Source organism: Drosophila virilis, chromosome 3 (assembly GCF_030788295.1).
Source record: "Drosophila virilis strain 15010-1051.87 chromosome 3, Dvir_AGI_RSII-ME, whole genome shotgun sequence".
Lineage (NCBI taxonomy): Eukaryota > Metazoa > Arthropoda > Insecta > Diptera > Drosophilidae > Drosophila > Drosophila virilis.
This window is the reverse complement of record NC_091545.1, coordinates 24,700,167-24,723,820: the sequence shown is the minus strand read 5'-3', so window position 1 is coordinate 24,723,820 and position 23,654 is coordinate 24,700,167. Positions and strand designations below refer to the sequence as shown.

The 23,654-nt window shown below is 41.3% G+C and overlaps 7 protein-coding genes and 2 non-coding genes across 13 annotated transcripts; 5 read left to right on the top strand and 4 right to left on the bottom strand.

Annotated features, from left to right (window-relative positions):
- Positions 1-288: 288 nt before the first annotated feature.
- On the top strand, positions 289-1,344 carry LOC116649857 (small ribosomal subunit protein eS12). The gene is made up of 3 exons (XM_032433073.2): positions 289-447; positions 639-773; positions 969-1,344. The coding sequence occupies exons 1-3, from the start codon at positions 431-433 to the stop codon at positions 1,234-1,236; spliced, it is 420 nt and encodes a 139-aa protein (XP_032288964.1). The 5' UTR covers positions 289-430; the 3' UTR covers positions 1,237-1,344.
- On the top strand, positions 487-557 carry LOC6622554 (small nucleolar RNA U18). The gene has a single exon (XR_048923.2). It is a non-coding gene; the product is annotated as a small nucleolar RNA U18 (small nucleolar RNA).
- On the top strand, positions 824-895 carry LOC6622544 (small nucleolar RNA U18). The gene has a single exon (XR_048922.2). It is a non-coding gene; the product is annotated as a small nucleolar RNA U18 (small nucleolar RNA).
- Positions 997-3,034, bottom strand: LOC6622552 (zinc finger MYND domain-containing protein 10 homolog). The gene is made up of 3 exons (XM_002048402.4): positions 2,058-3,034; positions 1,551-2,008; positions 997-1,479 (listed from the first exon to the last, which is right to left on the bottom strand). The coding sequence occupies exons 1-3, from the start codon at positions 2,916-2,918 to the stop codon at positions 1,419-1,421; spliced, it is 1,380 nt and encodes a 459-aa protein (XP_002048438.1). The 5' UTR covers positions 2,919-3,034; the 3' UTR covers positions 997-1,418.
- Positions 3,035-3,189: 155 nt separating this feature from the next.
- LOC6624230 (matrix-remodeling-associated protein 7-like) lies at positions 3,190-4,256 on the bottom strand. Its single transcript, XM_002048401.4, has 2 exons — positions 4,033-4,256; positions 3,190-3,967 (listed from the first exon to the last, which is right to left on the bottom strand). The coding sequence occupies exons 1-2, from the start codon at positions 4,132-4,134 to the stop codon at positions 3,575-3,577; spliced, it is 495 nt and encodes a 164-aa protein (XP_002048437.1). The 5' UTR covers positions 4,135-4,256; the 3' UTR covers positions 3,190-3,574.
- A 223-nt stretch (positions 4,257-4,479) lies between these two features.
- On the bottom strand, positions 4,480-11,729 carry LOC6622547 (uncharacterized). Of its 2 annotated transcripts, none has more exons than XM_002048400.4 (9): positions 11,577-11,729; positions 11,431-11,522; positions 10,916-11,369; positions 10,629-10,770; positions 6,662-10,562; positions 5,663-6,601; positions 5,354-5,601; positions 5,089-5,293; positions 4,480-5,026 (listed from the first exon to the last, which is right to left on the bottom strand). In XM_002048400.4, exons 1-9 carry the CDS (start codon positions 11,601-11,603, stop codon positions 4,765-4,767), a joined length of 6,270 nt encoding a protein of 2,089 aa, XP_002048436.1. In that variant the 5' UTR covers positions 11,604-11,729; the 3' UTR covers positions 4,480-4,764. The 2 variants fall into 2 exon arrangements, with proteins under 2 accessions (XP_002048436.1, XP_015031532.1); XM_015176046.3 differs by having other exon boundaries at positions 5,663-6,598.
- Positions 11,730-12,009: 280 nt separating this feature from the next.
- Positions 12,010-13,877, top strand: LOC6622060 (probable aminoacyl tRNA synthase complex-interacting multifunctional protein 2). Of its 2 annotated transcripts, XM_002048399.4 has the most exons (5): positions 12,010-12,202; positions 12,403-12,516; positions 12,951-13,112; positions 13,170-13,398; positions 13,460-13,877. In XM_002048399.4, the coding sequence occupies exons 1-5, from the start codon at positions 12,095-12,097 to the stop codon at positions 13,834-13,836; spliced, it is 990 nt and encodes a 329-aa protein (XP_002048435.1). In that variant the 5' UTR covers positions 12,010-12,094; the 3' UTR covers positions 13,837-13,877. The 2 variants fall into 2 exon arrangements, with proteins under 2 accessions (XP_002048435.1, XP_015030444.1); XM_015174958.3 differs by lacking the exon at positions 12,403-12,516 and having other exon boundaries at positions 12,012-12,202.
- Positions 13,878-14,361: 484 nt separating this feature from the next.
- LOC116649856 (ubiquitin-conjugating enzyme E2 R2-like) lies at positions 14,362-16,420 on the bottom strand. 3 transcript variants are annotated; one of them, XM_032433071.2, is made up of 3 exons: positions 16,275-16,420; positions 15,235-15,800; positions 14,362-15,185 (listed from the first exon to the last, which is right to left on the bottom strand). In XM_032433071.2, exons 2-3 carry the CDS (start codon positions 15,790-15,792, stop codon positions 14,787-14,789), a joined length of 957 nt encoding a protein of 318 aa, XP_032288962.1. In that variant the 5' UTR covers positions 15,793-15,800; positions 16,275-16,420; the 3' UTR covers positions 14,362-14,786. The 3 variants fall into 3 exon arrangements, with proteins under 3 accessions (XP_032288962.1, XP_032288960.1, XP_032288961.1); XM_032433069.2 differs by lacking the exon at positions 16,275-16,420 and adding an exon at positions 15,999-16,133; XM_032433070.2 differs by lacking the exon at positions 16,275-16,420 and adding an exon at positions 15,915-16,099.
- Positions 16,421-17,403: 983 nt separating this feature from the next.
- LOC116649860 (rho GTPase-activating protein 20-like) lies at positions 17,404-23,188 on the top strand. Its single transcript, XM_032433076.2, has 2 exons — positions 17,404-17,852; positions 23,152-23,188. Exons 1-2 carry the CDS (start codon positions 17,404-17,406, stop codon positions 23,186-23,188), a joined length of 486 nt encoding a protein of 161 aa, XP_032288967.2.
- Positions 23,189-23,654: the final 466 nt, after the last annotated feature.

Here is a 23,654-nt window from a genome sequence, read left to right as displayed (position 1 = left end):
TCATATGGCCTACGATAGTTGTAACTTACATCGTTTCCACTAGACTTAAGCTATTTGATATATTTTTTATTTCTTGAGAACTTATTTAAAAATGTTAAGTGAAATATAAAATTTAAGAATCAATAGTTTAATTTGTCTTAATTATTTAAATTGAATAACCTAAACGAGTTATAGAGCAACAAGCTTTTGTATGGTATTAGTGTGTACAGCTGATATCGAAGTTTCAAAGCATCACTGATTTAAAAACATGAAGTTGGCCGCAACATAGCTTGGCTCTCTTTCTTTCCGGTTGTCAAAAAGGTACGATAGCATATTAATTTTGTGCTGAAGCCGCCTCCACGAATTTAATTTACAATTATGTGCGCCATCATATCTAATAATAGTTTTATTATAATCATTTACAGTGCAGTGCAGCCTCAACCTTTCAGATATGGCCGACGTTGATGTGTAAGTGGCAAATGCTTTGACTTTTAACTAAACAATTTTACATTGATGAAATTAATTGGTCCGTGTTTATGAATTTATATTGATTTCAAACCTTCCAATTACTGAGTTAAAAGTGCTAAAATATTATTCAATTCGTCATTCTGTGACGATCATTTGTAATTTCGACTAACAAGTGATTTTTCCCCCGGCAGAGATGTGCCCTCCGCAGCGCCCGTTCTTGGCGGCGCCATGGACATAAACACCGCGCTACAGGAAGTTCTAAAGAAGTCGCTGATCGCTGATGGACTCGTCCATGGCATCCACCAGGCCTGCAAGGCTTTGGACAAGTAAGCAACAACATCATGAACTTAAAATTCTTTGGCTTTTGTTTTGGCACACGCTGATGAGATTAATTGGTCCGTGTTTATGAATTTTACATTGATCGCAAATTTTCCAATTACTGAGAACCGTACAAAGCCAATTAATGTAAACATAAGCTTGGAGAAAATTGATTCTAATCGTTTATTTTTTTTTTTGTATAGGCGTCAAGCTGTCCTCTGCATTCTGGCCGAATCCTTTGATGAGCCCAACTACAAGAAACTGATCACAGCCTTGTGCAATGAGCATCAGATTCCGCTGATTCGTGTCGATTCGCACAAGAAACTGGGCGAGTGGTCTGGTCTGTGCAAGATCGACAAGGAGGGCAAGCCACGCAAGGTGTGCGGCTGCTCTGTGGTTGTCATTAAGGATTACGGTGAGGAGACGCCCGCATTGGATGTAGTTAAGGACCATCTCAGACAGAACAGCTAAACATGTTGCCGTAGCCGTTCCCCTGTCTGCTGAATGAGAGACTACCTGGCAAGTTTTTAATTGCTAAATAAAGAAAAAAATACCTACAAAAATTTTGTAAAAAACAGAGCGGAACGTCAATTTTTGGAATGTTCTTTAGTGTGATTAACGTCAATACAAAGTAAACAGATAAAACAGTTATGCTAGACAGCCTTGCCCATGCACGTGTCCTTGTGCTGCGGCCAATCCTTAAGTTGGCACTCTCTGGAATAGGAAAAAAGGAACTCATTTGTTAATTGTGAGAAGTTTTTTCGCGCGACAATTGTGAAACCTACCGGGAGCAATAATGAACCAGCTTGCAGTTGGCGCATTTCTTTTTTGCCGGCTCCTGGCAAGTGCCGCATTTGTGGACCTTTTCCTCCGTTTCGTCGGCAGCAGGACTATCATCTGACTTGGTTTCATTCTTCTTCAGTTCCAAATCGGCCATGTGTTGCTCCAATTCACATAAAAGCTCTGTGCCATAAGCGCTGCTCAGTTTGGTGGCCAGTGCGCAGATCTCTTCTCGATTGTTGTTGAGGAATACGCCGTCCTGGTTCTGAGCTACCTGATAAAAGCCGCCGTCGCGTTCCACCTCCTTGATGAGGTTATCCTGAATTTGTGGCATATCCTCTAAAATAAGATTCTGAGCCTTTTTGCCAGTATTCCCACTGAGTGTTAAGCGACTGATGTACTGCTTCAGCTCGATCAGCACCGGCAGCTGGTCCAACAGCGTTTCGTGTAGCATGCCCAGCAGCTGCGATGAAAAGCATTAGCCTGGATTCATTGCATCTACATCTATTTACCTTGGATATCTGTTTGCAACGCGCCTCGTTCAAGGGATAATTATCAACTATCTGCGGGCTGAGCAGTAGCTGGCGAACACAGAACCAGGCTTGGGCCTCTGGCTTTATAATTTTAGCTGCGTCCTCAACGGCGCTCCACTTCTCGTCGATAAACTTCTCCAAGCCCTTGCTGGTATTGCGTTGCCAGGGCCGAAAGCAGAGTACATCGACCATGAGCCAGGGTATATCGTGAGTAACCAGCATGCGACGAGCTGCGCCCATATGGAACAGCGACACATTGTCAGCCAGGTAGCTGAGCAGAGAAACGCAGCGCAGGCCAATCTTATAGATGAGATCGCGCTTTTGACGCTCCAGCTCGGTGAGCACGGCCTCGTCCACATCTACTTTGGTCTCGTTCTCGTGGTAGCCCATGCTAACCAAGCCGATGACCTGTGCAACGCCCTGGGCACAGTAATCGATCAAATCTAGCACCGAATCCTGAAGCGATTCGCAGCCACTGGGATGGTAAAGGCATAGATCGAGCAATGCCACCACAGCAGCCTCATGGTACAGCACCGTGTAAATCAGGAATGTTGCCTGGGGATTCGGATCAATCTCCAGGAGATGGGGCAGCACACGTGATTTCCACAAACTGACACAATAGGCCTCATTTATGAGCACCGATAGCTTGTCTCGGGAAACGAGAAACTCCTTGACTTCCTCCTCACGCTGTTCGGCCACCTCAAGTGCCGCCTGCTGGCTCAGCTTAATTATCATCTCATGGACCTCCAACCATTTGCTGCTGCCCACATCGCGCACCTGAAAGGAACGAATGCTCTCCACGAACAGGTAAAGCTCCTCCAGGTACACAAAGTTTACCATTATACCGTTTCTTCTTTGTTCAATTCAATTTTTTGAAATGATTTCACTAGCTTCTCCAGCTTGCGAGTAGAAAATTATGTGGACAGAATGCTACATAAATAAATTTTTGGTTGTCATAGAAATTGTTCGGTTGCTATGTTGCCTCCAGAGAGAAGTTATTACGGGTTGCTGTAGTTACTTTGCTATCAATCTCTTTACTGGGCCCTGTGCAGCATACTGAAAAGCCATTCGCAGATGTTTTCGATTTTGTACATTCAGATTGTATTTCAACTAGAATAATTGCATAAATCATATATTTCCATGGGGATGCAACAAGAATATCAACTCACATTTATAATTATATGAAGGTCCATTGGGCTAAGTTATCCCAAACACACTTCGTAATTAGTTAATACTTGAAGTAGAACATGCTTTCTCTATAACTTATATACATCATGTATATATATAAAAGACACTAAAATACAGAATAAAATCTATTCGTCTTTGACTATTAATTGTAAATTAATGACACTCGTCGCTGCCTCTTCCAGGATCTTCGTGTTAAGTATTTAACATTAAGGCTCCAGCCTAAACCTTGCCATTCTAAGCAGATACAGAAGCTTCCCGATATCCATGCACACAAAAGTGATAATCACACGCTCTGGTTGATAAACTGTCTAACGATACAATTTCACCTGCTGCTTAAGCTCGCAATCGCTTATGCGATCCTTTAGATTCAATTCGTCCTCCTGTTTGCGCAGCAATTCAAAAATCGCCGCCAACTGTTCACGCTCGATCCGTCGCTCCTCCTCAATTTGGCTGGGTGATAGGTTCTTTTCCAGCTTGTGCTGGTATCGCTTGGCCTTGAACTTTCCCACCAGATTGCTGTAATTGGGCGCCTTTGGTCCAGGTCCTTGCTCTGCATCGCTCTCGCTTAACGGTTCCTGCTCTTCCTCGTAGGCCTCATCATCATCGATTTCCCTTTGCAGGCGCGCTTGCAACTGTGCTTTCATTACCGGATCGTCCTCCAAACGCACCTCGTCATCGCCAAGGCCTTCATCCTCTAGTTCCTGTGTATTAAGTATATGCATTCGAATGCATTTCGGGGGTGGAATTATTTCAATTGGCTACTCACAGAATCGTCCTTCAAAAAGTTGGCAAAATAAAGGGCTATTAAAATGCACAGCAGCAGAGTGCTCAAGGCAACCACATAGTATCCGGATGGATCAAACCACATGTCATTCAATACTGCAATCGTATGCTTCCAATGCTTTTGCGTTTATTAGTGTTTGTGTTTGTTGCAATTTTTCTTACGATTTTTGTTTTGATAACCAGCTCCAGCATTGAAATGTGGCCGATTTTCAGAGAGACTAAAATACGAAAAACTACAAAAATACTATTAAAATACTAAGCTTCATATTAGCTTACATTATTAAACGTCAGTTGGAATTCAAATTACACATAAATTACAAGCTTTTTCATACAGTATTTATTTGAACGATGGTATATTTTCATCTAAAAATATTTTCCGTTAATTTTTGAATATTCACATTTATTTCTGTTTCCGTTTGGTATAACTTAATGCCATACTTAAAATATGTCAATATGAACAATTATTTAAAAAGCGACTTTTATATTGTGTTATATTCAATGTAAATAACTTAAGAACTTTAATTTTTAGTTAGAATGCAAACAAAAAAAAGAGAACAACAAAAAAGTCTTTAAAAGTATTGATTGGCAAACTGATTATAAATGTAATGTACATCTAAAATAATTACTACATAACTTTGAATATCTTAATATTTGATGTATAAAACAAGTCGGATTGGTTACATCTCTGGCTCACCAAATCTTCCACAATAAAACTTTAATTATTGTGTTCGACATTACGCCTTAGAAATTGATCGGGATTTTGCAAGAAGGCGTCCAAAAATGCGATACCCTTTGGTAAAAATTGAATTTTCTCATCGAATTGATATAGAGTTGGCTGCAGAATATCCTTGAAAGAGATCTCCTGAACGTTACCGATTTCAATTTTGAAGTTGATTTTCTCCATACGCGCAAATGCCTCATCTTCCTTCTTAATTAATCGACGCACTGTCTTTCTCAGAATAATGCGATTTGATTCTCTAATAATTGAAATAATAAAACAATTAAACGATCAAATTATTAAACTGATTTGAGGTCTCACCTTATTAGCCGTGCTCCTGCTGTAGTCAACACCATTTTCATGTTTTTACATATGCTATATACTCTTGAGCAGACTCCATCTATGTGGTGTAAGAATTTGACAAAATCTTCAACTTCGTTGCCATCGAACAGGCGATCCAGGTTCAGTGGCAGATTAAGCTTTAGCTGAAAATCCATCAGATGATCGTAGACATTCCATAATGGGACTGTAAGTAAAATAAATTCAGTTAAAAATTGAGTCAAGAGTCTTAAATTGAGACACCTACACTTCGGAGGTATGTTCGATTTTCTCATTTTAATGCTGCTCACGCGTATCTTACTTTCCAGTAAGTCCAACGGCTCATAATCAATAACGATTTGAAATGTGGTTATTTTACGATGTGAGAAAATGTATTTACGATAATATTTAAGATTATCATGAAATATCCAATTGGGCAACTGGGCGTGCAATGAGTCCTCCAAGCACTTGACAAACCTTTCAACTGGTTTTGGTTTTGGACAGCATTGCTTGTACCTTAATAAATAATGGTTCATTTTAAGTATCAAATCGTTTTGGATATCATCGTTTTACTTACTCTTCGCACTTGTTGTTAAACATCTCAAGCATTTGTGATAGACTTAAGCTACTTGTATCGCTTATGGGGTTGTGCGTCTTTTCTTCATCTTCATCGTCGGGGTTAAGTTCCAGTTTTTTCAGTTCCCAATACTTGTGCACATCCTCAAGACGTGGCCGTTGTCGCAATCTATCCAAACGTTCAAACTGCTCTTCTAGATCAGGGCTATCCGGCAATTCGAACGAATCCGCAGAGATGTTGCGCGCCGTCGCATTGTCCATTGAACGCCTGCAATGCTTGCATTTTTTGCACGCATCCGCTGCTCCAGCCACTGCCGGTGGATTCAGCTGCTCAAGACAAGCATCAGATTCGGCATTGGACTCTGATTCGATATTGTTGCTATGAGCCGTTTCTTTTTCTCTGTCGTCCTCCTCGTCCAGCAAGGTCGACACCAGGCTGAGTCGTGTCTTATCAATTTCATAAACCTCCGACTCATCGTCAAGAACTTCAGCAGCGGCAAGGATTACGGTATCGCCACTTAGATTTATAAACCGTTTATGGGTTGTCGCATAGCTTTTATTGCAATGCTCATTTGAGCCGCGACTTTCAATGGATGATTCCTTGGCCTGCTGCTCAGCTTTATTGGCGTGACAACGCTTGGCCAATTCTCGCTGCGCCGTAAAATGATTTGACACATCCGAAATGGTTATGGGGTTATCCTCATACATATCTGGTTGCGTTTTCGCCTTATCTTCCGTCAGGTGAGTGATCTCCATTTTCTGGCAGCGTGTCTGCCCCATCATTACTGCCCTCACCATCTGCACAGTGCCGTCCAGCTGCTCCGTTTCACGCCAAGGTGAATTCAATGATTTGGATAAGACGGGAATTCGTGATCGGTTCCTAGCGGGCGTTGATTGCTCCAGCTTTTGTGCTGATACCTCCAGTTCAATCGCTGAGCTACTGAAATTTATTGATACAAAATTAGGTACTGCCTTATGACTGGAGAAAACATTGACTTACACATTCTCGTCCTCCATTTTGACTGGCAAGTGCGTGTTGCGTTTTTTGGGCTGCGGCAAATTAGGTGTCAAGTGTATTGGCAAGCGCTTCACGGTAAACGAAGGCGTTTGCTTGGGAGTGCCAAAATTTGAGGTGTCCATGTCAAGCTCCATATCCATATTGTTGTATATAGATTGGACCGCTGGCTTCGCAGTTGGGCTCTCAACCTTGCACTCTTCCTCCAGGTCCTCATACTCAATCATTGAGCGACCGGGCGTGATGGGAAAAAAATTTTGATGCCAATTCTTCTGCTTTTTATTCATCTCAGGGGTTTCCACACTTGTACGGTTGATAAATCGATTTAAGACGCTTTTTGAGTCTACAGCTTGATATTGTGGCCCTTTCTCAATCTGATCTGGACTTGGAAATTCCTGCTTAACTGGCATTGACTTGGTCAATGCTTCACGTGCCTTAAGCCTCTGGGCTAACCACTCTGCTGAATCTGAAGGACTGTCTTCTCTCGCTTTATTAATATCCTCGGTGGCGCTTTGGCTTAGCAATTCCAACTCAAGCGAGTCCGACAACAGCAGCGTGGGTCTGGACTTGCTGACGCGCTGCTCAGGTGGCGGAACTTTTGGCATTTCTACATCCATGGCTTCTTCTCTGTATAATGTGTGTCTTGGCTTCCTTGTTAGTTGTAACTTGGGTGGAGTGGTCGGCTTTGATAGATTGCAACTGATGTCTTCCTCCATAGCTTCCTCCTTGAAATATGTTCGACCTGCATTTTTCTTATATTGGTCGATGGAAGGATCTGCTTGTAGTTTTAAGGATTTTGCTGCATTGCAAATGGCTTCCTCAATGGGCTCAACTATATTTAATGCTTGCCTTGTCTTTGATTTAGCGTTGGTCACTTTGTGCGCGCTAGTTATATCTTCTTGAATGGATTCAGACATGAGCAAAGTTTGCCTATGTTTGGTGCTTGGCCTTTCAGCTGGGTGCGCTGCTGATGTGGCTGGCAATTGTGCATGAGATTTAATCTCATCGATATCAATAGCTTCTGTCACGGGCAAACTTTTTCCATTCTTGCTGGACTGAGCTTCTACGGGAACGGGAGTTAGTTTTGAACAGAAAGAGTCTTCTTGAATGGGATCAGCCATATGTAATGTTTGTCTACGCCTATTGAACTGCAGGCTAACTGCAGGAGTTTCTGATTGTCGCCTATATTCTTCTCGCGGCTTTAAGGTTTTTTCCGCAATTGGCTCATCCTTTTGTAATGTACGTCTATGCGAGTTGATTGCTGTGGACATTGAACAAAAAGAGTCCTCTTCAATGGGATCAGCCATATGCATTGTTTCTCTACGCCTATGGGACTGCAGGCCAACTGCCGTAGCGTCTGACTGTCGCCTTAATTCTTCTTGCGGCTTTGGTACATCTTTTGCAATTGGCGCATCCTTTTGTAATGTATGTCTATGCGAGTTGGTTGCTGTGGACATAGAACAGAAAGAGTCTTCTTCAATTGGATCAGCCATGTGCATTGTTTCTCTACGCCTATTGGACTGCAGGCCAACTGCAGGAGCTTCTGACTGTCGCCTTAATTCTTCTTTCGGCTTTGGTACATCTTTCGCAATTGGCGCATCCCTCTGCAATGTGTGTCTAGGCGAGTTGGTTTCTGCGGACATTGCACAAAAGGAGTCTTCTTCAATGGGATCAGCCATGTGCAATGTTTGTCTATGCCTATTGGACTGCAGGCCAACTGCAGGAGCTTCTGACTGTCGCCTTAATTCTTCTTGCGGCTTTGGTACATCTTTCGCAATTGGCGCATCCCTCTGCAATGTGTGTCTAGGCGAGTTGGTTTCTGCGGACATTGCACAAAAGGAGTCTTCTTCAATGGGATCAGCCATGTGCAATGTTTGTCTATGCCTATTGGACTGCAGGCCAACTGCAGGAGCTTCTGACTGTCGCCTTAATTCTTCTTGCGGCTTTGGTACATCTTTTGCAATTGGCGCATCCTTTTGTAATGTATGTCTATGCGAGTTGATTGCTGTGGACATAGAACAGAAAGAGTCTTCTTCAATGGCATCAGCCATGTGCAATGTTTGTCTACGCCTATTGGACTGCAAGCCAACTGCAGGAGTTTCTGACTGTCGCGTCAATTCGTCGTTAATTGGTTTATCCCCAGGGAATTTATCTTTATGCTGATCGGCATCGTTGGGCATTGAACAGAACAAGTCTTCTTCAATGGGATCTGCCAGAAGCAATGTTTGTCTGCGCCTGCTGTTCTGTTGTTCCACTGCAGTAAACTTTAATTGGGGTTGAACGACAATTTCTTCAATGGATTCAACCAAGTGTAATGTTTGTCTACGTCTAATGTACTGCTCTTCCATCGTAGGAGCTGCCGGTTGAGCATGTAAGTCTTGTTGTGGTCTTACAAAATCTTCCTCAATGGATTCAGCCATGTGCATCGTGTGTCTCTTTTTTTTGTCATGCTGTTCTACTGAAGCAGTAGTCGCCGAATAAAAAGAATCTTCTCTAATTGTTTCGTCCAGATTAAGTGATTGTCTTCGCCCGCTGATCTGCTGCTCCAACGGTTGCTGCATCGTTTCTTTTTGTGGCCCCATGACATCCTCCTGAATGGGTTCAGCCATGAGCAACGTTTGCCTGTACTTATTGTGTTTGGATTTCATGGAACCAGCAGTTGTCTTGCTGCCTTTATACGAGCCAAATGAGTCTTCTTCAACGGAATCAAACATGTGCAATGTTTGCCGGCGCCTGCTGCACTGCTTCTCAACTGTGGGAGCTAACGAATTTGAGGGCAATTCCTGGCTAGGCATTACGATATCTTCGTCCATGGCTTCCGCAGAGTGTATAGTTTGTCTGCGGGTATTGCTTTTCATTTGATGTGCTGCCGATTCAATATGTGGTGTTACGAGATCGTCTACAATGGGTTCGGCCATGTGTAATGTTTGCCCATGCCTCATACGTTGCGATATTGTTGAAGCAGCAGGCGGAACTGACTTTAACTCATTGTGCGAGCCAAAGGAGGTTTCTTCAATGGGTTCAGACATGTGCAAAGATTGCCTTAGCTTACTGCGGTGCTGAGTTGGCTGTGCTTTATGAGGATTCAAATCTGCTTGATTGCCTTGCTGAACTGCACCTGGCTTATGTATTGTGTTGATTGCATTTTTGCAGGGACTTAATAAAGTTTCTTCTTCCATCGGCTCTAGGCGTTGCATAGTTTCCTTGTGCTTGGCGCTTTCCAGAGCAGCTCTCATGGCCGCTTCACATTTTTCCAGATCATCCAATTCCATAGCAGTATTATTGTAGGTAGTTTCCCGTCGCGATGAGGATTTGGAGCTATTTCGTGACTGCGTTTCATCGCCTATTTTGGCATGGACAAGAAAATTAGTATTGTCTAGCATTAGCTCGTCCGCCTGGGAGAAGCGATAGTTGCGTCTGGGGTTCTGTGAGCTCTTGGCCTTGACCGACTGCTCGAAATGGTCTGCTGTTGCCATTAGATTAGGCTCGGGCCTTTGCGGTATGGGCGACATCATCATGCTCTCATTAAAATTAAGCGTGCCGCGTGGCTTTAAAACTTCTCTGAGGGATGCATCCTGTTCCGCGGGCTGCTGCTCTAGACCATGCCAAAAACGACGTTGCTTTGCTTTGCGATCAGTAGTTGGTGTTTTCGGACCGTTGGGAAACAACTGTATTTGGCCAGAGTCCAAGGCATCGTTCAGTTGCCGAAAGTTCAATTTCTTGCTAATCCCGTTCTCTGATATCACATCCAACGGTATTAACGGCGAAGACAACGTCGAATCATCTGGCAAATAATTCATATAATCATTTTCTACCACATCAATGGATTCATTTTCTTGCGTCGGCTTTGCCGTCGCACCCGCAGCCCAACAACTTTCTTTTGGCTCTGAAAAATAAAAGGATTTCATAATTTAGGCATTCGGCTTCTGGCTTTTTTCATTGTTATCCCTACCAATGTCGGTAAAATCACAAGATATGTCTTTGTTCTCGAATAGCACTGTCTTCTGGCTGACTTGTTGAGTCACACAACTAATGTCCGCAGGTATAACAATAGTTTTTTTTTCGTCTCTCGTTTCCAGATGCTTGGGCTCTAGCTGAAATGTTTAATAAATGTCATTAAATTAGGGACGCTGTAATCCTCAAACATTTGATGTTGACGTTATGACGTTACGTTCAGCACAAAGTAAATTTGCTTGACATCAACAAGAAAACGGTGTTGATTTAGATTCTTTTACATACCTCAGCAAAAGCAAGCTTCTCTGGAACCAGATCCATAGTCTTCTCAAAAACTGGCAATCTATATACACTATTTTCGTGCAGCTTTACACGTTCCGCTTCATACAATGACAAACTGTCTCTTGACATTGACTCTAAAGGCGCCGGGGATTCCACTCGCCGATGTTGCTTGGCCATTTCATCCGGTAGCAGCGTCACATTGATGCTCGTTTGCAGTTTGAGTGTAAAATCGCTTAATCGAGAATTCTGCTCGTACACTGAACCTATAGTTGTTGCTATGGGCGATGTATTCTCCTTGTCCATCTCGTTGGCCAATGTGGAGATGTGGGCTGTACTTTGCAGTACAGACGCTGCCACAGTGCCATGGGTTTGGCCGGAGCTATCGTCGCCGTTGGTATGGTCCGATATTTCATACGAGTTGTCGTAGTCGCGTGGTTTCTCCGTAGTATCAAATTCTCTGTATTTTTCAAACAAAAGCGATGATTTAAATATATATATATATTATTAAATTTTGTTACCTTATAAACTTTTTGCCGCTAAAACTGATGCGACGCTTTATAGTACGGACAGGATCAGGCTCCTCATCCGCCTGTGTCGGCCCTTTTTTTAGCTAACAGAATGGGTATTAGATGTATTCCGTTTTTGAGATATGATTTTCACTCACCGAACTTCTTGATTTTTTATTATTCATATTTGGTCTGGTAAACAAATAAGTCTGTTCTTATGTTTTAAAAAATAGACGCCATCAGATGGGAATGTCAACTCGTTTTAAATGTATATGTCAACGCCCCAGAGAATGTCATTATTGTATATCGAATTATCGATAAGACGATTAAGGCTGTTAAATTCAATTATCTGTTAGCAGTCATTAGAATTTGTAGCAGTGGCACAGCATAATATTTTTAAATTCATAATTTACTAAATTTATACAATGGCATTCTTATGCTTATATTATTGTTGGCTGTGAAAAGATCATTGAAGTGAGAAAATTGGTCAACATATTTGCCAGTGAAAAACATAATCAAAGTGTATTAATCGGTTATCGATATTGATTACATGCTCAAAATAGATAGACATCGTAAAAAATCCGATAAATCGATAATAGACTTGACTCATCGCTACCGCCAAGCACATTTTTCTGTGTCGTATCTACTTAAACCCGCTACCAAATTGGATCGTGAAATGTACGAGCTGAAGACTTTGTTGCCACAATTTGATATTACACTGCCCACCTGTATGTACGAATTAAGGAATGTCAGCCTCTCCGCCGGCGCTACACCAGGCCCCGCAGTAAGTGTTGTTCGCAGCTGCCGTGGCCCAAATTAGAGATGAGCGTTGCTGGAACAGATTGTCAGAGTGACTAAAGTGCCAGTGAATTGCTTTTCAATTGGTTGCCAATGCTCCATCTAGGAGCTTATTTCTGTGCTGAGCCTGTGTGAAAACTCAAAAATCATTTCATTTTCATTCACCACATGATATCAAAATAAAAGGCCCATCAAATTCAATGCAGTGGCGCTGCGGAGGTTGAGAGCAACAATACAAAAACTGGCATCTGTGCACTTGATTTGGACATTTTAGGCAGACAAATACAACATTTGCTAAAGGTTAAAAGATGTATATGCTAAACACAAATTTATGTCTATTTATAAATTCTACTGACTAACAAAATGCATAACACGCACTGTGCTTTTCAAGTTTGTGTTCGTGTGTTCACATTAGAAATGGGCGCATGATTTTTCGACCCGTTATAAACCGTATATGAAAATGTGCCGGGAAATAATTCCAGGGTATCTAAACACATGCTTATTAACACTATGTATTGTTGCTAACAACAAACTTAATGGAATTATTAAATATATTTATATATTTAACGAGCGGGTATCCTCAGAAGCGATAAACAAAATATTTTAAAGGATATGCTATTACGTTGATATTTTCACGCGCCCATCTCTAGTTTTTTTTTAGCAGTCAGTTTTGAAAACTGAATTGTCCTTTATTGATGCAGTGCATTGCCTTTTTGGTGTGTTTAATTTTGTAGAACCAAGACACAACAGCTGTGTTGGAACGTCAAGAAAAGGTGCTGAAACAACTCGAGGAGCTCAAAGCGCAGCTGGGACAAATACGCGCTAGCTTGGGTGTGCGTGTGTGTGGCAAGACCGTCCAGCATACAACAGCTTACCACAACGGTGGACTAAAAGAAGTGGGTTAACTTTGGCCTTATAACCATATAAAATACTATGCAAATGTTTTGAGACAGGTGCCACTGCATGATGTGGTCGTCAATGGACATCCCAACTTTATACCATATGCATTGTTGGCGTTGAAGAACGCCTGGCGCGACCTGTACACCATTGATGTGAAGACCTTTACACACTCAACGATGGCGGATATTGGGCCAGCAGCGCGAGAGTTTGAGGCTAATCTGGCGAAAGTGTCTGTGAATCCAGCGCTGCCCAAGATCAACGTAACGCTAATATGGAAGAACTGTACGCAAGGGCTTATGGTACTCAATTAAATCTAGATTAATCTTACAATTTGTCTGCCTAGGCGAGCACACCGAAATGATTAGCTCACCGACAATGTATGTGCCCATTTATGGCGAGGTGAATATCATAAGGTATTTGGGACGTGTGGGCCCCACAGAATATCGCTATGAAAACTCGCCGCTCTGCAACGAAATCGATGCTGTGCTGGACATTTGCTATCAACTGTTGCGCTGCACCACACACAAGAGCCAAGTGGCTATGGTGCGGCTGCTGGACAAGCGGCTGCAGCAGCAGCAATACTTTGGCGGCGATCAAATGTCCGTGGCGGACATTGGTGTCTATAGCTCACTTATACGCATGCCTGCCATTACAGACAAGGACCTTACCCCGGCGCTTCTGGCATGGCGCAAGCGTGCCAAACTCATAACCAAAATTTAAAATCTTTCAAAAGTTGAGCAAATAAACTGTGAGCAAAATAATCTCAGCGAGAAACCTGTACTGTACGCAAACGATCGACTAACTTGCGATAGATACCTTATCACAGTTAACGATGCCAATCTTGGTAATAGCATAATTCGAAGAATGTTCCTTAAATTAATAAGGATGAACACATGCCGTGTCTTTGCTTATTAGAATAATATGTGAATTGTTCACTTGTCAAGTAATCAACATCGGAGATTTATTTTTTTGTCATTTTATTTGGCTTATGAATCTTTGCAATTTATTATACAATGCAGTTTTCCGTTTCAATATTGCAATTGGTGTTCTTTTGCACATAAATATTCCTTAATTGCTACTTTCCATATTTGCTTTCCGTTCTTGAAATCCGTTGATTGTATATTATGTTGTTTTTCTTGTTAGTTTATCTTTTGTTAGGATGTCTCTCGTTTGTTAGGATAGTTCTCATTAAAAATTTGCATCTGTAGCGCCCCCTCTAATGATTTGTACATACAAGTACATGGATGTGTGTAATTGTATATATATATTTTTAAATAATAATAGCTAATACATATGTATATTGTATATATATATATAGATCTTGTATAATCGTTTTCAGTTTTGAGTGGTATTTAGTTGCTTTAAAAGGAATCGCAAGCTCTTGAAATTCTATGAACGGGTTTAAAACGTGCCTAGCCAGAGGCTAGCTGGGGGATATTATAAAGCGGGCCAGCTAAGAAATAATTCACGTTTCAGTTTTACAATTGTACATAATTTATGGTAAAAAAATAATAATTGTGTTGAGAGAAATGATAAACCAGCGATTGGCCTTAGGGGGCGTCTTCAAGCAGCTCGATTCGTTTCTTTTCACACTTAGTATCATCTTCATTTAAATGCTACGCAGACGCCTAGGGCAGGAGCAGAGTGAAGGTGGAGCGTGTTTATCTGCATTATGTAGTCTCTCCCTTACCGCTGTCATCAGCGGACTCGGCATCATCTGTTGCAGAAGCAGCAGCTGATTTTGCCGACAAACCGTTGTTCGTGCACTTTGTATTGCCATTATTTTTGCTAATTGGTGCACTATCCCCGTTGCCCTCTTCATCATCATCTTCATCGTCCTCATCCTCATCATCCTCCTCATCCGAGTCTGTTGGCAAATCTTCGGTCTCCAAATCAAAATCATCATCATAGAAATTTGCATCTAGGCCGGACTCTGTGCTGGGCTTGACCGTGGGCTTCAGGCAATAGTCCTCCAGTGTCATAGGCACCACAATACCTTCGCGCTTGGCTTCCGCATTGGCGGCCAGTGCCTGTTTGCGTATTATGTTCGGATATTCGTTGTCCTTGCCCTGCGTGATATATTAGATCTTTATATGTTGCGATTTGATTAACACTTACCTGGGAATCCCGCCATCGGCGATACATCACCGAAGCATCCACGTTGGCTGGCGAGTATGTATTGGGCTCGTTAAGGAGCGAAATAACCGAGAGAAGAATGGTACGCACATTCTGTGTAGGATTCCAGCGTTCGCAGGGAAGCTCGCCGCTTTGGGGATCATCAACAGGCGGATGCAGTATGGATATGCAGAGATCGCCGTTTTCGTATACATTCGGATGCCATACCTTGGTGAGGAAGCGTATGGATGGCGGCGAGTACGGGTAATCGTGTGGAAATTTCATGTGCGCCTTGAAATAGCCACCTTGATATAGTGTATCTGGCGGCCCAAAGATGGCCACCTCCCACTCAAACAGATTATCATCGTTCATTAGCTTAACGCGAAATCCTTCGACTGGTTCCTCCTGAAGCGACTTGTACTCCATGGCCAGGGCACGCACGGCCGAGCTGCTGGGTGTCGTCGTCAACGTTGTTGTTGTCGTAGAGCCCGCGCCACCGGCTCCACCAGCAGCCATCAACGTCGACGACGCATTTTGCGATGTGGAGGCGGCGGTGGTCATTTGTTCACCTGCCAATTGAAAAAAAGTTTCTATGCAGCAACTTATTTAGGTATGTACGTCGATGCGTGTATGTGTGTGTGTGTGTTGCATGTGCGTGTGTTTTAAATATGTATCAGGCGTACAGGGTCAATATCTTATATACGTAGACGCGTTCGAAGGGGGAAACAGCCAACGACTACGGATTCAAGGTGAGCAGCGGCACTCACACATATAAAAATTGTTTTTGCAAATGGAACTTGAAAATTTTGGATAAGCGATTGGGCCAAAATGCGCTGCGTTTGATAGTCTTGCGTTTGACGCCTTTTTTTTTTATTATTAACTTATTTTTTTCGTAGAAAAAGATGAAAATTGTACGTGTTGTTGTTGCTGTTGTTTTGAAGCAGACAACAAAATAATTGAGACAAACAAAAATAAATTAAATGAATGTATGTGTGTCAGATGCGCTATAAATACATTCATAGCCTACTATGCTTAATACGTACTTCTTTTGGTTAAAAACTTGCAATGAATAAGCGGCTTATTGGTAGCTTTGTATTATTGTTATTTCCTTTGCAACAATTTCACTTTACACATATTCGCCATAATTAGAGATTCGATACTACTCATAATATGCAGGGTGACATTTTATTCATCGATATCGATACATTGTAATTAGCATAGCTTAAGGGGTGCCGATAGTTTATTCGTGCGATATATCGATATGTTGCAAACGCAATACATCTGTACACCCCTAGTAGAAAAAAGTCGCGCATCGCTAGTGTATACACAAGTGCTGGAGCTGCAAGTCGTGCGTGCAGAGACGCGAAAATTATTTTAAGAGCCACGAAAACTAACCCATTAATTAAATAAAAAAAAAGAAAAAACAACAACCAGCCGCGTCGGTACACCTAAAACGTAGCTTGTGGATAATATATCCTGCGCTCAATATGCTACAACGCGTCGCGCTATCTACGCTTAAGCTGTGAAGGGACGGCAACAGTGAAAAAAAAGAAGTAGCAAAGCTAAAAAAAAGTGCATACTGGAGTGGCTGCTGCTGTGACTGCGCGAGCATAAAAAATTGAAATCGCCAAATCTAAGCAAGCGTATACACACACACACACACACGCACATATATGAAACAAAGATCTTGATATATTCAATTAACATTTGAGAAATCTTAACGAAGAAAATAATTACTACGTTCGAAGAAAATTCAAACAACGCCCAAAACAACAAAAAATTAACAGATACAAGTACGAGGAGCTGAGTAACAACGACACAACGAAAGATAAATGCATACAGAGACAAAATAGCAACAACAAAAACAACAACTACTACTAGTACTACTTTAACAACGCAGTTACATTCCAGTGGAAAGTAAGGGGGAAGTAAAGGAACATGTTTTTAACCAGCATAAAACAGCATAAAATTATGAACGAGCACATTTTTCTGTGAAAACCGAACGCCCGAAAGAAAAGTGTTGCCTACACATACACATACACACGCACACACACACACACACTCGAATTGATATACATAACGCGTACGCAGGCAAATAACCGCACACAAACAAACAGACGCTTACAAATATCTACACACATACGCGCGCACACACACACAAACACACTCAAAATGTCCAGCTGGGCTGAGCGCGTGCATCGACGCGCCGCTGATTTGGGCAACGTTGTCACATCCTGCGGCCATCCAGCGACCGCTCCCGCCTATCCATACCGCTTGGAGAAGGTGAAGTTCGGTGTACCACTGGAGGAGGTATGCAAGCACAACAACAACATTCCTGGGCCGCTGCTTGTGCTCATATTGAAACTAAACAAGGAGTCGCCAAATCGACGCGATGTTTTTCGTGCGCCCGGCCATCAGGGCGCAATGAAGAAGCTCATACACTTCCTGCAGGCGGGCCGACTTGTTAACGTTGACAACTATTCGGTGTTCACCATTGCCAGCGTATTAAAGAAGTTCCTCCGCAAGATACCCAATGGCATCTTCGGACGCAATGGCGAGACGGAGCTCTTTGCCATTAACGAGCTGCAGAACGAAGCCGAGCAAACGGACCGTTTACACAGGTGAGTCGCCAACATTGTCAATTATGTATGTACACACACACACACACACATGTATATATATATATATATATATATATATATATATGCAAACTGTGTGTTGATGGCGTGACACGACTTCATGTACAAAATTTAATATATTCAACATTAATTGATATTGCAAAATGTTAATAAACACTTTGGCGCCTTTTTGATATCCCATTTGCTGTTTTTAAAGAATAATTATGAGCATGTGAAATTTAAGCCTTTCATTATATGCTGCTGCGTAAAAATATTTATATATCGTGCTTACACGCGCTCATCTCTAGTAACGTTGATGTACCCATCTCTTGTATGTGTGTGTGTGTGTGTGTGTATATGTGTGTATGTATGTATATTGTAACTAGCTTGCGGTAAACTTGCTGAACCGGATCTAGATTTGGTTGCAGCTCAAGAATCTTCGCTACATACACACATGCTGGTAGATGTTGGGTGGGTGTGCGGGGAATATAGGGGGGGGGGGGGGGGGGGGGTAGCGGGTGAAGAGCTCTACGAAATTTAGTTGAAATTAAGTGAAAAGCGTTGACTATGTTGCGCTGCTCTCCGTTGTTGTTATTGCTTTTGCTGCGTTTCACGCCCGTTTGACTAGGCACTTGTTGACACATTTGCCAGATTTTCACCAATTTTCACTTAAACGCTAAGCGCAGGCGACGAAAATTGGCTCGCGGAAGTGCAAGCGGGCGGGCAAGGTGTAATCCCCCAGGCCCACAGTAAGTACTTAGTTTGCAGCTGTAAATTGAATGTTTTTCTTGCTCGTTTGCTTTGCGCTGATTCGCGTTGCTTTGCTTTGTTGCTGCAATCGATTTCTAACCAAACTGAATTAGAGCATAAAGCGTGGGCAAACAGACGAAGAGACAGACAGACAGACGGACGGACAGACAGACAGACAGGCCCACGCATGCTCAATTAAAATAAATCAAATAATGTTGCAGTTTTGTAATTTGCGATTGTATTGTTTTTTTTTTTTTTGCAACTGCAACAACAGCGCACATTGTGGGTGAAATAGTGAGGGAATGAGCGGTGTTAGGGGGGGATAGAGAGATTGTGAAGTGAGCGGCGCTGGCAATTAAGCATTAATAACAATCGCAATCGCAATCGATATTATCTTTCGCTTTTATCGGCGCTGCAGCGACCTTGCCAGCTCGTAATGCTGTTGAATTGGCATTTGACAGCTGTTTGATTGCCGATGCTTTATTTTATCATTTGTCTATTTTGAGTTTCGGCCCGATATTTGATTTTGTTAATACACTCTGCCACTTTGATAGATGACGATGAATTGCGGTGGATGCGGCAACTACGTCAGCAACAGCGGCAGCAACAGCAACAGCGGCAACGCTGTTACATTAATGCTAATGTGCGTGTAAACAAATAACGTCAGCAATAAAACATAAATTTAAAATTCGGTATCGGTACATGCGTAAAAATCGACCGCCAAATAATTTGTTCATATCAGCAGCGGCAGCAACAGCGGCAGCAGCCGCTGCTATTCAAACTCAAACGTAAATTTCGATTTGGTTACTGTAAACTTTTCGTCCGTGGTCAGCATACAATTATATACACATTTATTGTTGTAATTGTTTATGTGTTGCTGCTGTTGCTGCTGCGTTTGCTGTTACCTTTCTTTTGTTTATTTACATTTTAGGGCAGGCACAGGCCGCCAAACGGCAAGCGAGACGCGAAAACATCTACAAAACGAGCACACATTCGCATTCACACGCACACACGCACACATGCACACACACGCACACATTAAGCAATCGCAATCAGATTCGTTGTCCGAATCAAACAAATGCGCGAAAATAGCGACTCTGCTGCCGAAACTTTTATAAATAGATAAAGAGACGCACGTTTGAGACTTTGTATCAATTAACGTAAACGTAAAAACGTAAGAGCAAACGCAACCCAGCCAACAGGTCCCTCACAAAACTATTGGCACTTAATTCAATCACTTGGCACATCGTTTGTTGTTGTTGTTGTTCTTGTTGTTGTTGTTGCTGCTGCTGCTGTTGTTAAGTGTTATTATTATTGCAGCAGACGGGCGACGGCAGCTACGACGTCATGGTTGCACGTTTTTGCAATAGACTCGAATATAAAACCCTATATATACAGTATGTCAATAAAGTGTTTTGACTAACGAAAAAAAACTAATTTTTTGGGTTTAGTTGAAAATAAATGTACCTAAAAGTGAGAATTTTTTTTCAATTCTAATTTATTTCGATTCTATATTTTTCCTAGAACTTAATGGCAAAAAGAATTGTTAAATAACATTACCCAAACATTTTATAAAATTAAAAAACTAAAAACATTCAAATTTTATGCTGTCAATAAAGTGTTTTTACACGAAACTTTATTACTAAATAACAATGTTAAAAAAACAGGAATATTTTTTTTTAATACTTTGTGTGGCTGCCATTAGCGTCACATACAGCCTGCAATCGCCGTTTCATTGAAACAATAAGGTTTTGTATGTATGTTTCTGGAATCTTCTGCCATTCTTCCAGTACAGCAGCTTTTAAATCAGTTTTTGATTTTGGACTCCGCTTTGCGACTTTTTTTTTCAAATATGACCACACATTTTCTATTGGATTCATATCTGGACTTTGTGGTGGAGTGTCTAACACCTTTCCACAGTTGTACAACAGCCAAACTCTTACCATATGAGCTTTATGCTTCGGGTCATTGTCCTGGTAAAATTTAAAAATTGGCTTATTGTCCTCATAGAATCCAAATTTCTGTGCACTACTGACGAGATGTGTCTGTAAAATGCTCAGATATTGTCTAGCATCCATGGTATTCTCAATGAAGGTCAAATCTCCTACACCCCTTGCTCGAAATACACCCCCACACCATCACTGATAGTTTTCCGAATTTAACGGTTGGAATAATATTGCGGTTTTCCAACGCTGTTAGTGGCTTTCTCCAGACTCTGGATGGCCCATCGTTGTAGAATAGCATCATCTTGCTTTCGTCACAGAATATGACGTTACTCCAAAAATCGTTCGAACTATTTACATGGACTTGAGCGAACGATAGCCGCTTCAAAATATTCGCCGCCGATAGTAGAGGTTTTTTCCTGGCAACTCGTGATGTGTAGTCATTGGAATTCAGTAATTTTCGGACAGTTTCATGTGACACATCAACACCACTTTCTTCCTTGAACTCCTGAGCAATATCCCTAAGCGAAATTTGTGGATTTTTCTCAATTTTTCTCAGAATTTTTCGCTTATCTCTGTCAGAAATTTTGCAGGGTCGACCACATACTGGCTTTGCCTCTAGCCTATCTTCCTTATTGGCTCTGTTTAATATGTTTGTATATCGTTGCTTTTGATAAATTAAACATATCAGCCAGTTCCGAGACTTGACGTCACATCTGATGGTTATAATACACCAGCTGAGCGACTTCAAAAGTTGTTCTTTTTCCTGGCATTTTATTTTTCATAAAATTAAAGCAAAACGTTATAAATTGCAATAGAAAATGACAAGAAAAGTCGAAGACACAAGAGAAGCCAAAACGCATGGGCCCAAATCTAACGGGATCACCCAAAAGAGAACGGCAAAACAATTTACCGTAGCTGTAAAAACACTTTATTGACAGCATAAAATGTGAATGTTTTTAGTTTTTTTAATTTTATAAAATGTTTGGGTAATGTTATTTAACAATTCTTTTTGCCATTAAGTTCTAGGAGAAATATAGAATCGAATAAATTATAATTGAAAAAAAAATTCTCACTTTTAGGTACATTTATTTTCAACTAAACCCAAAAAATTAGTTTTTTTTTGTTAGTAAAAACACTTTATTGACATACTGTACACCATATACTATATGCATAAGACCAAGTGTGTGTATATTTTTGTGTGCTTCTGTTTGTTAAATTACATTCTAGAAAAACAACACACAATCAAGACGATGACGTCGTTGATGTTTAAGAAAGTTTAACGGCAGGTGTGTTGCCCATGTACATATATGTATATGTGTTTGTGTGTGTGTGTGTGAATAACCTAACACCTTTCCCTGACTGCCTCTCTCAAACACGCACACATACTTACGCAAGCACACTCCATTGTTGTCTCTCTCAATTGTTGCTGTTCCTGTGGCTCCAACTTGTTGCCTAGCCAAAAGCTTTAACGGGCTTCCTTCTAAGCTTTTATTTTTTTACAAACGCCTGTTGCGCTCATACGCTTGCAAGGTAGATAAAGCTTAAGAACTTTGGTTAAACCGTTTGCAATGCAGAAAAGCTTAAGTAAGCTTTCTTAAGTCTAATCATAACACTTAAAATATATACACAGAATATTAATATATGGGCTAATCGAATACCTTTTATATATCTATAACATTAAAATTGGCTAATTGTGAGGCGCGACTAATTTGTATGCATTTTGTAAAGTACTTAGACATTGTCTCGTTCGAAGATTTATTTTCAACATATCTTTTTTTCGGGTTAGATCTTTCGTATACCTACTAGCAGCTGCCTGTCATATCATGTATATTTTCAAAGCTAATAGAATATTTGCTGACTTGCTGCCTGCCTGGCTGGCTGGCTGGCTGGCTGGCTGGTTGCCTGTGACAATAGTTAGCAGAGAAACCTTCTGTTGGTGAATATCAATAAGTGCAAAAATTGCCCGCTTTTGTTGGTCTAGACAGGCGAAATGGCAACTGAGCAGACGGCTGGCAGAAAACGAAAAAAAGAGAGGACACAAATAAAGGGCAGGGACAGGCTATAGAGACAGAGACGGAGACAGGGAAACAGTTTATAACAAAAGCCGCATTGTCCAATGCATTAACAAGAGGCGACGTCGACGTTGACGTCGCTGTCGCTTTCGCTGTCTTGGACGTCTGTTTGGGTCTATTGCAATATCGACTGATGTTCACTTCCTGATTATTACATTATGTAGTCAGGACCCGGGACTGTAAAGATTGTTTTGTTTTATTTTGTTTCTTTTCTTTTCGTTCAATGTGCTAAACTCTCGTCAAAGTTGTTTTCTTATAAAGGGCTTCGCAAATCGCAATAACAAATTAATATATATTTATAACAAAAAGATAAAGAAAAAACTGCTACCCTCAGAGTTTTCATTGGCCACGGCCTGCATAAATAAACTTAAACTGCCGCCATAGTCAGGCAGTCAGTCAGTCAGTCAGTCGCACAATATAAACAACATATAATGCCCAATGCCCAAACAAACCAATAAAAGTAAATAAGCCGAGTGCACACAATATAAATATACATTCATATATAACGCATATAAACACTGAACTGTTCCACAGTACTAAATGTGCGTCAGTGGAGCTCATCATCGAGTGAGTTCTCAGCCCTGCCGCATGCTTCTTCTTCTTAATATTCATGCTCCTATGTGCATCTGTCTCAATTTACCCCATCTCGGGATCTCTTCCTCTGCCTCTGGGATGACTTTTTTTTCAGTGAATGCCCTGAACTTTTGGTGTGTAGTCGCATTCATAACTTAACCATATGCCGGACAAACACTATGCAACAAAAACGATAGAGTAAACTTTATACATATATCAAATTGATTCTAATAAGTAGTATATGGTTTGAAAAAAGTACTTTCAACTGAACTCTCTCGGGAATTATCTAAGTTGTTGCCGTAATATGTCATATCATTTGGTTTTACTCTGTGCTCTCCATACGTATATTTTGCTCTATAGTGTTAACTGGGCATTGTTGTTGCTGTACCCTGTATTTATAAAATTCGCTACAAAGGGGCATTTTAAGACGAGGCGAATTTATGGAATACATATGGGGCGATATA